This window comes from Pelecanus crispus, chromosome 9 (genome assembly GCF_030463565.1).
Source record: "Pelecanus crispus isolate bPelCri1 chromosome 9, bPelCri1.pri, whole genome shotgun sequence".
Lineage (NCBI taxonomy): Eukaryota > Metazoa > Chordata > Aves > Pelecaniformes > Pelecanidae > Pelecanus > Pelecanus crispus.
Genome location: NC_134651.1, coordinates 21,154,580 through 21,166,996, shown reverse-complemented (window position 1 = coordinate 21,166,996; position 12,417 = coordinate 21,154,580). Strand labels below are relative to the sequence as shown.

At 39.4% G+C, this 12,417-nt stretch overlaps 2 protein-coding genes across 2 annotated transcripts in view; both read right to left on the bottom strand.

Annotated features, from left to right (window-relative positions):
* Positions 1-5,071: 5,071 nt before the first annotated feature.
* Positions 5,072-11,898, bottom strand: AP1S3 (adaptor related protein complex 1 subunit sigma 3). The gene is made up of 5 exons (XM_075716177.1): positions 11,830-11,898; positions 8,984-9,162; positions 7,646-7,754; positions 6,533-6,670; positions 5,072-5,547 (listed from the first exon to the last, which is right to left on the bottom strand). The coding sequence occupies exons 1-5, from the start codon at positions 11,896-11,898 to the stop codon at positions 5,512-5,514; spliced, it is 531 nt and encodes a 176-aa protein (XP_075572292.1). The 3' UTR covers positions 5,072-5,511.
* Positions 9,126-12,417, bottom strand: part of WDFY1 (WD repeat and FYVE domain containing 1) — a 50,908-nt gene continuing 47,616 nt past the window's right edge. The window contains exon 15 of the transcript XR_012831289.1: positions 9,126-9,162. The gene's annotated coding sequence lies outside the window, so the exon portion shown is untranslated. The remainder of the gene's footprint in view (positions 9,163-12,417) is intronic.

Below are 12,417 nucleotides of genomic sequence, written 5' to 3'. Positions count from 1 at the left end.
TCCTTGCCAAACAAGAGCTGATTACCCAAGCCATTTTTTTCTCTGAGAACAAGGACCACCTTGTCACTGACAACAGACACCAGAAAAAAAAAATCCTCCTTCACCCCAAATGCAGCTGTCAGCTTACAAACCCAGCCACTTCTTTGTTCTTTTTCCCCAGAATATTCCTTTCTTGCCACATTGTCAGATTGTTCTTTCAGAGCTGTTATCCAGCATAATACTCACCTAGGACCACATCCCAAGTCCTCTTGAGAAATAAAAAAGAACATATTCTTTCACCTGAAACTTCTGTGAAGATGTTCATCTGTGATTTGTCATTGTCGGCTCTGCTCAGCTAAGGCTGACTTCTCCCTGTTAGCTTCCAGAAGGACCCTGAATCATGATCTCTGCAAGGCTGGGAGACTTAACACATCTGCTGACAATTTATTCATGCAAGATCCTGGTCCAGAGAGCAGCTGAAATCCGCACCAAGCTGTAATGAATTTGTCACCCTGTGTAACTAGGGATTCTACATTCAGCATTGCTTTTTACAACAGACACACAAAATTCACCTTTGCAGGAAAAAAACATCAGCACTCTGTTCTCCACTGCAGAATCTAGTGTGTAATGATACATATTGGGTTCAGAGCAGGAAGCTGCAGAACAGAGGAGAATTCTCAGAGGGAATTTTAAAAGGAGATGAAGGAATTTAAAGTAAACTTTAAGATACCTTCTGTGTGCTCCCCCCCCCCAAGTTTCCTTTCAGCATTAGCAAGCAGCAGTCTTACCACACTGATGCACAGAGGTAACTGGATTTTTCCATATGGATATGTACATAGAAATGTTCCCTACCTCATATACCTGGACTGTCTTTAAAATGTGCAACTACAACCCAAGGCAAAAATCCTCAGCTAAACTGCTAACTATCCCCTGGCTCGCTGGGGCATTTCAGACCAGTCACAAGTTTGTTTTCAGTGTGTCCTTTCTGGAAAAGTTGGCCAAATTTTGTAGTGTACTGGGAAAGAGGAATGCAAATAAGATGTTATTTATTTCTAGACGGCCAAAGGATTAGCTTTGAACTATTTTATAGCATTCTTTGTATGAAAATATGTGGTTACAAGAGCTGTTAAATAAGTAAATAAAAAGACGAGGTTAAGTGGACTAGACAACAGAACTTGAAATAACTATAATTTATGATAATGTATATTGCTGGTCTTCCTTAGGGTTCGCTGAACAGTAATTTAAAGAATAGCTTCTTCTTTCCCTTAGCCTGGGTCTCATTAGTCATGTTCCAAGGCAACAGGTTTCCATGACAGCAAACATTAAGTCTCTTGCAGCACAGCCCATTATTTCTGCTACAAACACTAAGCTTTCACTACTATACTTCAACCTAGACCAGCTATCTTCATGAAAAAAAAGCCCTGAAAAATCCAACTAGACATTTAAATCAACAGCTACATTTTATTTGTACTATGAACTTGCTGAGGAACACGCACGCTATTCAATTCAATAGGAATGTCGTCAAATTCCCCAGAAGGATGCTTTTACCTGGTCTGAGCTCACGAGTTCTTGGCAGCCATCTAAAACAAAAATGTAATGATGTAAGTTGACGATGCAGATTCCATGCTCATAAAGGCATCAGATAAAGTTAATGACAATCCCACCATAGGGATTAACTGAAGAAATGAGACTTTTGGGTTTAGTCATTTTATGCAGGGTGAGAGCAACGTCCCCCTCACACAGGAGCTGTGTTAACAGAAATATTTTCAAACGTGTTTTCAGCGGAGTAGAACATCATGGACTAGCACAGATAGGAGTTTTCTGTCTCTATGAACTGTATCGAGCCTTGTTATTTTGAGGGGACTGTTGATTGAACGTCTCTGGGTATCTTTGAAAGCCTCACTCACGCTGTTAAACTCTTTTAATCTTTCCTTATAAACCAATCCCTCCTGACCCTTAATGTACCGTTACTGCATGCTGTGTTACTCCAACACAGCACAGTGCCAAGCAGAGGATAAAAAATGTATTATCTATTGAAAGGACTGTAAAATAGATGAAAAAATAGTAATTCATCCTTTCATAAGTACAGCATTACTCTGTCCAGCATAAATTCAGACACGGAACCATACCTAAACTTTACAATAAGTTTCCCACCTAGGTTTCTGAAAGCACAGGGTTTTTTTGTACGAGCAGCTAAGGGGAGGGGTTGAAGATTCACTTTGAGTGGCTTTTTGTTAAACAAAGAGTGATAGGAGGTAACCTAAATGTCAATTTTCCTACAGTTATTTGTAAGAGTTGACACATTTTAATGAGCCACAACACTCAGAAATGCATAATGAAAAAAGAAATTATAAGAATTCATGAATCCTGTGAGATCCTGCCACTCTTGCCTCTCACTCATGATGATTTGTCATACTTTTAATATTCCTTTTGACATTATTACACTTATTTTTATCCCAGTCCAATGTCTGTCTCTTTTTAATTGCCATGATATGTTCGAAGATGTCACAACTCATGAGTTGCAAATAGTTGCAAAAGAGAGAACCAGCCCTGTCACAACTGGGAAGCAGTAAGATCACAGTAAGAATCCTCTGGGCAGAGATGCTAATAAGAAAATCAAGAAGCTTTTTGTTAGATGCAGCTGGCAAAAGCAAGGAAGTGAATCTAGGCTAGAAACATGACCATGATTAATGGTTATTTTAGTAAATGGAATTTTGCAAACTAGGACATATATGCTTGAAGCTTGTCAGCAAGGTGAGAGTTTAGATAACCGCAAAAGATGTTACTGAGATTGGGAAAACTGTTAAGCAACCTGCTTTCTAATACTTTTTTGATAATAATTTCATAAAGTAATCTCAGAAAACTTTACATTGTACATTTCCTAGAATAGTCAGGCAGGTTGGAAAGAGAAACATCAACAGCAAACATAAAATTAAATGGGCAATGCTTCAGAGAGATTTGTGAATATATACGAAGATATATGTATCTCCTGCTTTAAGAAAAATCCAAGAACTAAGATATCAAAAGAGACATAAATCTTCTGATGAGCTATACTCCACAGTGCACTAACCTACGTAGAGTCCTGTTGATGGCAATGGAGTTCCACAAAGATGGAGGCACAGACATTTTGACACAGTGACCTAAAGGGAACCTGACAATAACTGGGTTTTGTTTGGGCTTTTTCCCTTTGGAGAAAGAGTTGGGTTGAGCTGAATGCCATTATAACACCATGTAGGTGAGTGACCTCTTTCTCACTGAAGGTTGTAAAAAGTATAAATACAAGTTTTATGTTTCAAACCAATCTGTTCTTAAGTATGCTATACATACAGGCCGAGACTTGCAAAAAAGTCACGTTAAGTAACACTCACCTGCCTACTTTGTGTAGCCCATCTATAGGCAAAAGCAACAGGAATCTGTAGATGTTTCTTAGAGCATGAACATAATTTAGCAGTTCTGTAGAGTGCTTAGCACATACTTTCCATCCAACTTTGTAGCACAAAGGCAGCTGGCACAACAGGCACACCATATTTCAATGACCTTCTGCACTACAGCAAAGAAACCATACTAATTCTTTCACACTTCTCAAGCTGACACTGGATACATCAGTCTGGCGATGCTATTTATTTCAGATGCTATATTGATATGGCTAAGTACCCCTAGCTAATGTATTATTTTTTTCCATAAAGAATTCTTCTTCATTTGAAATGAGAGAAAGAAGTCCTACAGCTCTTCTTAGAATGACTGCAAAGACAGGCTTATGATATCCTTATTCATACCAAGAAATCTTCTTTTTGGAACTCCTTTTTTTTTTTTTTTTAAATACTCCAGAATTCAAGCAACATGACAGTCATAAGAGTCAGAGAATCACAGCACGGCTCCAAAAAAGAGTAAAAGCAAATGAAACTACTGATGATTTCACTGAATAGAAGTCACTTATAAAAGTAAAGAGCTGAAAGAGACTCTTTGCACATTCTGAAGTGGCTTATTAATCAATTAAACACTCTGCTTTAAAAAACTTCATTTCAAACCATGAGAAAATAATATACAACTCATACAATTTCATTAATTTACTATTAAATTTAATGTCTTCAGAGCTATTAAAAGCCTTTCAGCAATTTCACTATTTTTTCAATGCTGAAAGTATGCCTTTGACATCAGTACAGAGAAAACAGATGGATAAAGTAATTATAAAAAGAGCAGCATGACGCTATGAACCAGCCTGTCACAGTTTTACTAACAGACTAGATAACACAGGCAGAAAAGTGGGTTGACGATTAGCAAAGTTGTCATGTTGTGTCAAAGTGCTCCCACCCTCCAAATAAATCCCCAAAACCTCTCCCCAGGAAGATGCAAATAGACTGGGAAGGAAGGAGCAATGAAAAAATTAGAATAGGCATGCAGGACATTTAAAGATTAGAAAAATCGCTGAACGAAAATACTGACTGTACATCCCAGAAATCAAAGAAAATATATGTTGAAGGGAAATGTGAATCAATGTGTGCATCATTCTGGCATATTAGTCTGATAACTTACCTAATTTTTGCATAGGATAATTTCATGATTTGAGAGAGAAAACATCTAGCTATGAGTTATGGGATAAGATAAATAGAATTTCTCTGAGCTTTGAATTGTTAAAGATAATCCCTCTAAGGAAGCCAGTTCAATCAGTTTATGGAGCCCAAATTGCACTGACTAATTTCTTCTCTTCAGGATATCTCCTGCTCTCAAGCTGCACACTTCCAAAGGTTGTAGCCTTTGTCCAGGTCCAGGGGATCAAGGAAGGGATCAAGGGAACAGGAAAATGAGGAGAAAGACAGAAACAGGCCATCCGCATGCAGCAGCAAAAAGGATTCATTAAACCTGGGAGAAGCCTACCTCGAGTCAGAACAGTCTTCCAGATTAAATGGAGGTGCGGAGTGCGCTCTAGTAGCAGTTGGAGCAGTCTTTATTAGCAGACTACAGCAGAAAATAGAAGGAAGACAGTGAAAGAAAGGGGCTGGTCCAAAGAGAAGCATATTTCTTCTTACACTAGATGTGTTAATCTTTTCAAAAGAAGTTTGTAAAATCAGGGCCCACAACAATTTGGCTTTTAGAAAAAAAATTATTATTCGAGCAGAATAATCATTACTTTCAAAATAATGGACATTTGTACAAAAGTAGAGTCATATGGTCAGCAGCAGACAAAAACTAGTAAAAATACCTCTTCAAAGTACTGTCAGAGTAACATTTTATGATGACAAAACCCGTAGCTAAAAGACATGGTACAAAACAAGTGTTTAGTCCAGCAAGAAGAAGAGAAACTAGATCAAGGGTAATAACAACTCCGAGAAACTCATATGCAGAGTAATGCAAGTACAGAATTGTTAAACCCTGTGCTACATTAGCTGACCTTCATCTTCACCATTATACAAACAAACCCCTTTAGTTATTGGTTTTTGGTATTTCTCTGAGGATCTGGCACATTGGGAAGCAATCCCAGGAAAAGCATTTTACAGGTGTATACAGCAGTTCTCTCTCCAGGTAGTTTTAACATTAAAAGGCAGGCTTGTTCATGTACTCTTCCACTGTCTGGAAAAAAAAAAAAAAAAAAAAAAAGAAACAACTGAGGCATTATGGAGTGGTACAGTAATATTCAAACAAATCCTCTTTTCCTCTTTGAAGACAGTTGTAGTTTTGTATGGAATTAGAGCAGATTAATTAAAAATGTAGAAATAATTCTGCTTTAAAAGCAGCATATAACAGCATTTTGGAATCTGATCTTCAAATCATGACATACCACGGTTGTGGCTAAACTCATCATGTTTAGCTGGCCTTTGTACATAGCTGGCTTAGTATATGTGCAAATGCCAGACCACTGTGAAAAACTGTTCAACTCGCCATAGCGTGTCCCTAGCTAGTTCTACCAGTGTGCTGTTTCCTTTGGTATTACAATGGATCCTTCACCACCCAGGAAAAAATGAAGTAAATCCATCACATTCAACTGCTTTTGCCATTTGTGGCTCAACGGTACAAGTTACAGAAGAGAATTCCTGCAGGGTTCTGAATAAAGGTTACATATCTGTGCCCTGCAGAAAAACTACACAGGTGTTTATGAAAGAAAGTGCAGTTTGCCAGCACATACGCTTTTCAATTTCAAATGTTAATAGTAGGTCATCTGTTTCCAATGTATTAGTGAAACCGAATAGATTTTTCTGTATTTTTTTAATATATATATGTGTACATAAAATAGATTATGTTCTTATATTATATAAATCTCTTAGATATGTCTTAAACTATTCCTTAATATAATATCTGAGAAACTCTAGCAGCTAAATTGCAAGAGAGCAACAGCAGTATATAAAGAGCCTCCAGATGATTCTGCAAGATGCAAGACGGTTGAGTTGAAAGCTTATATAACTGCTACCTTAACTGCATTGTTGTACCTATTGAAGCGGAACGTAAAACGCATTTGGATAATTAAGTACTAGAAGTGCTTAGCTGTATTTTAAGCTCCTGTCAAATAAAGATGATGTAGGAAGATGAGATGTTTGCCTTTTGTCTTCCTCTGCCTTACCTCCTGCAGCATGTCAGAGTCTTCTATGGCTTTCACTACAGACCTCTTTGAAGTTTCTTGTACTTCTCCACCAATTATAAACTCATCAAGAATAAAATAAGCTTTTTCAAAATTAAAGATAATATCCAGCTCGCACACCTGCAGAATAAAAGGACGCCCCACATTTAAATCACTTTTACAACATTATAAGCACTGCCGGGCCAAAAGTTGTTAAGATGATCAAATGTATTCAACATATGCGTTCTTGTGGCAGGTAGCAGAGTGAAGAAAGATACTGCATATTATATACTACTGCAGCTTCTGCACATATTCTCTTCACATATACAGCCTAGACCTACAGCAAAGATATTCCACTTATATTTCATATAATACACTACATTCATACTGGTTTTCAGAGAACAAAGCTGACTTCCTGGCCTACTAACCTTATAATAGGTCTTACATAGCACTTGTAATATGGGTTACATACGTTCACGCACAGTTTCACAGAGCAAGACAAATTCCCTGTCCTAGTGACCTTACAGTCACCAGCCACTTTTTTGTTTTGAGGCGGTACTAATGTGAGTCATGGCACAGTGATTTAAATATGAGTTGAATTAAGGTAGTGGGAACAATTTAAAAAATATTCATAGAAAAGATGGGTCTCTTGTAGTCTTTAAAGACTTACTGAAAGACTTATTTGGACCTTCTTCAAGTCTTTTCTTTTAAAAAAACCCCACTTTGTCTTTTTCATCTTTATATGTCCTTAATTGTTACACAATATTATGAAACAAATAAAACTAGTATATCTGAAGATGTCAGGAGAAAGAATTAAAGTACTGTCACCCAGGCTTTTTTTAAGTAATTTTCCTCAAGCTTTCCCCTCAAATTCTATTCTGACACAGACATACAAAGCATCAAGATTAATTTGGGGGGGGGAGAAAGGATGGAAAAACAATCTTATGACAGTTTCAGCGCTATTTTATAAAATATTCTAATAACGAATTTCACTCTGGATTGAGAGAGTCTACAGGGCAAGTAGTGCAGCTGGGAACATGAAGCAAAACAGTTTCAGATAACTGTTTCTTTATCAGCCAGCCAGGAACATGGTTCATGGGAGAAAGTGAAACCTACGTTTCCAAAGTATCTGTCCAGAAGCTCTACGTATCGATGAACAACCTCTAGTGTCAGGAGCTCATTATCCTGGTCTTCTATTGCACAACAGAAATATAAACTAGCATACCTAGGGAAACAAAGGCAAAAATGTGAGCGTGACCAGCTGGATCCTCAGTGCTCTGCTTGTCTCTTAGAAGTTATGAAAATGACAGTTAATGTCTATCTGGTCTCTAAAATGACAATTTTCTTTAATTCTCATAGTGTCTCACAGAACACTTAAAAAGATCAGATACTTTAAACAAATTATTAATATAGCTAGAAAAACCAACTGCATCCTTGGCAAAGTGGGATACCTCCAACACTGGTCTTAATAAAACAAAGAGTCAATCAGTAGCATTTTAAGGTCTCCCTCACCTGCTGCAACAGCACTACAGTAAGTGGGGTTAATTACACTGTAGAATGAGTTACTGCTCTTCATTAAAAAATAAAAATAAAGGCAAAAATGAAGGTGGAAGGAGTTACATCTCAGCAAGCCTGCTGGCTATCAAGTGACTGAAAGTGTTTTACATAGGGCTAGAAAGCATGAAATTGCTTAGACCAAACAATCTTCATAACTACCTTGCAGCAAAACTTTGTTTAAATCAACCCAAAGTGGGAGTGATGATCTACCTCAACTCTCTGGGGCTGTGGCTAGAGGCCCAACTTTTCACAGCATCTGGTCAGATGTTTACATCCATCACTTCACAGCAAGGAACTCAATTTTTCCTAAATGGGAGATGCCGCTTAATTTGTACAGTGTGCTATACCTTAAGGCTACTTTTGTTCGCTACAACTTTACAGCAATTAACAGGCAGTTAATGCTAAGTATTGTGTAACTGGGGACCATTGATTTGTTCGGAAAAGGAAATGGGAATTAACACTTTCCAGAGCAACAAATATTTCAAAGACAAAATTTGACCAAACGTTGAAAGATCCTCAGAATAGTTCCTGCAACTTCCCAATGAGCCTGATAAAGCCCAGCACACGTCTCAGCAGGCTACCTTGGGGAATTACAAAGAGCAGTGAGGCCTAATGCCTTCTAACAGAATTCCAACCACTAATGCTTAACAGGGTACTCCCATTTTTCTCATTTGACAGATCGTACAAGTATTTTTCCCCCGTAATTTACCCTGCCAATTGATCCAGGGACACTGTGCTGCTGTACAGTTAGATTGCCGATGGCAGGCTCCTATGAGCTTAGCCTAGCATTTAGGGTTTTGTTTGCTGTTTTTCTTAAAGTGAGCCTTTATTTTTCCTCTTCTAGCATGTATTATTTATATAAATAGTAATTACATGTTCTGATAAAATTACTCACACCTTTTGTAAACAAGTTTGAGGTCTTTCCAGTCAACAAAACTACTTGTTTTTTGATTGCGAGACAAAATAATCTGAACAATTTCTCGAATGATCTTTTTCTTCTCTTTATCAGGTAGCGTCGTATACCATTTCTGGAGCCTTAATTTCCCCTGCCGACTGAACAGCAGTATAAAGTGTATCTAGAGTAAAAAAGCAACATGGTTAACGCGGGCGCCTCGGCCAGAGAATAGCATTCCTCTGCCTGAGGCCGGAAATCTGTGAGATCTTAGCGAAGGCATCTCCAGCCCTGGCGTGACGTTTGGACATGGCATCAGTGAGGTCTGGGGGAGGCTGACCGTGGACGCAGAGATCCCTCCCCTCTCCTGTTTCTTCCCCCGGCAGCTCTCCCCTCCCTGTGGGACCTCTCCCCTATGCATCCCCTTTGCATCCTCGCCCACCCGTCCTCCCTTACCTTGTGCTGACAGCAGCTTTGCTTCCTATTCTGCCACTTCCCTAGGGAACAGGAGGAGAATCACCACTTTGCAGTGGTGAGAACAAGGCTCCAGCCCCTCCTCCAGCAAGATTAGACATCTTAGTGAAGGGAATAAAGACTTATATACAACAGGGCTAGGGAGATCAAGGATGCAGTGTGGCACAAGACTAGAAATATGAATACCTAGATAGTAACCATAATCACTAACAATTCTGGTATTGCACAGGTCACAAACACAGCAGCGTGTTCCTAGGAGATGCTATAAGGAGCAGAAGAAACCAACTACTTTGGAAAGGGAACTTGACTAGTTTTACTAAAGAAATCACCAGATTATGAAACACAGATGACTGTGATGACAAAGGACAGACCTCAGTGACCAAGAATATTACATTAAATAAAGCACGATATGTACACTGTTCTAAAATTTCAATGTTAAAGCTAGTCATAATTTTACATGGTTTGACCCACGATTTTTCATGCTTAGCATTAGCAGTACTATTGAAAGACAGAAGTGCTAGCTTTTAAATGCCAGTGGGCCTTTGGGAGAAAAATATCAATTCACATTTATACAAATACTTTTATTAGCAGATTAAAATAACTGACCATACTGTCTTTAAGCAGTACAGTAAGTCATCTACCCAGAGCACGGAAATGGCTTTAAGAATGCAGGAAATCTCTCTGAGGATGACATCCATCTCAACGGGATGTCTTCTGCTAAATGGAAAGAAAAAAAAAAAAAAACCTAGTGGGGATAGAGATTTTTCCAATGGCTGAAGACACTGTGAACTGCCCTGTTCTTGACAGGCACCCCCATCACTTTCTCACCAGTACCAATGCTTGGAGGCCAGGGACTGGCAGGAAGGATGTCTAACTGTAGTCGCAGTGATGACAGGCACACTGCCACTTGCCCATGCAGAGACGAGGCTTCCCCTGATGCTAGGAGGACCAGGGAGAAGCACAGGAGCCTCATTTTCCTCAATGAGGTTTCCTCAACTTGCTCCCAAACCTTGCAAGTTCCCAACAGAAGAGCTGGCAGGTCCCTTGCCACATATCCATTCCCATTAGCCTAGCCTTACCCTTCCCTATAGCTTCTCAATCTACACCCTAATCCCTTCTTCCTCTTGTTTTCTGTTCCAGTTTTTTGCTCTACCTATACTTCCCTGTCACTCCATTTCCCCAGTGAGGATTAAAGTTCATGTTCACAATTACTACCAAGATTACAATGCAGATTTCTGTGAAGACAAAATCATTCCATGCTCTGGCAAAGTCCAAGCAGAGAAGTACACCAGAGGAGCACACCAGAGAAGCTTCTACATAAAAGGGGGAAAAAAAGAAAAAGCTACTGGATTTTAAACAAAGCATTCATTCATAATTCAGAACCATTCTCTACCTATTAAGTTGCATAGTTATCGAGTAATCCGGAGAGAACAGTTCTGACTATACTGAGAAAGACTTCAAATGTGGGTGTCGTGGTTTAGCCCCAGCCAGCAACTAAGCACCACGCAGCCGCTCGCTCACTCCCCCTACCCCGATGGGATGGGGGAGAGAATCGGAGGAGTAAGAGTGAGAAACACTCCTGGGGTGAGATAAGAACAGTTTCATAATTGAAATAAAGTCAAATAGTAATGATAATAATAACAATATAATAATGAGAATAATAATATACAAAGCAAGGGATACACAATGCAATTGCTCACCACCCGCTGACCAATACCCAGACAGTTCCCGAGCAGCGATCGCTGCTCCCCGGCCAACTCTCCCCAGTTTCTATACTGAGCATGACGTCATATGGTATGGAATAGCCCTTTGGGCAGTTTGGATCAACTATTCTGGCTGTGCCCCCCCACCCCGTTTCTTTTTCTTGTGCACCTGGCAGAGCATGGGAAGCTGAAAAGTCCTTGACTAGCATAAGCAGTACTCAGCAACAACTAAAACATCAGTGTGTTATCAGCATTATTCTCATGCTAAATCCAAAACACAGCACTATGCCTGCTAGTAGGAAGAAAATTAACTCTATTGCAGCCGAAACCAGGACAGTGGGATCATTTTAGAGAAAGGTGGACTGTTTTATTCATATGTGCCTGTGGCAGGATCTACTGCTGGAAATATGGCTCTTGCCATCATTACTCTAATGCGCTTGATAAAATTACAAGGATTTTGTAGCTGCCTTGTGTTGAGGCCTGTAATACTCTCCAGATGAGCTTGCTAAATAAAAACAATTATGCTGCTGGCAGTACACATGGCCTGATTACAGTGAAGATCAAAGCACCATGTTCTTGCCTTTCTCTGTTCTTATTACCAACTGGGTTTTGACATGGTAATACTCCAGCTGTCAGGGCTACCCCTTCCCAGTAGATGAAGGGACAGTACCTACTGTCCATACACTCGTCCACTGAGAGGAGCTGGATGAATGAAAGAATATTTTGCTTGCTGCACAGCACATTAACTCCAAAGCCTTTGTAAAGATGAGTGCATTTCGAAAAGCAGAGCATAGGTTCTGCAGAAAAGAGCAGCAGGTCAGCGGGTGTCTATTTAAAAGCAATCAGGCAGAGGTAGCAGCTATTTGATAAACAGAGTTCTAAAAATATGGTGAAGCAGATAGGAAAGGATGATCAGATTCAATTGAAAATGCAGGGAATTAGTCAATTAAGCCCTATCAAAAGCTGCCAGCACATTCAGCATAACAAGATCATGCTGTTTGAGACGTCCTCAGGAAGAAATACATTTGCCTGCAGTGCTTCAATAGGGAAAGACAATGAAAGGGTATTCTGGTTTAGGTTCAGCTGTTGGACCCAACAGACCTTACATCTGAGTGCCTGCAAGTGATGCATGTATCTCCAGGAGAGCAACCTTATGCCCCTAAAAGGTTAAATACCAACAAGCCAGGGAATTACTGCAAATATTACCATCATTTTCTGCTGATTAGTTTACTTCAGGATGTTATGCTTCACCCATAGGAAAG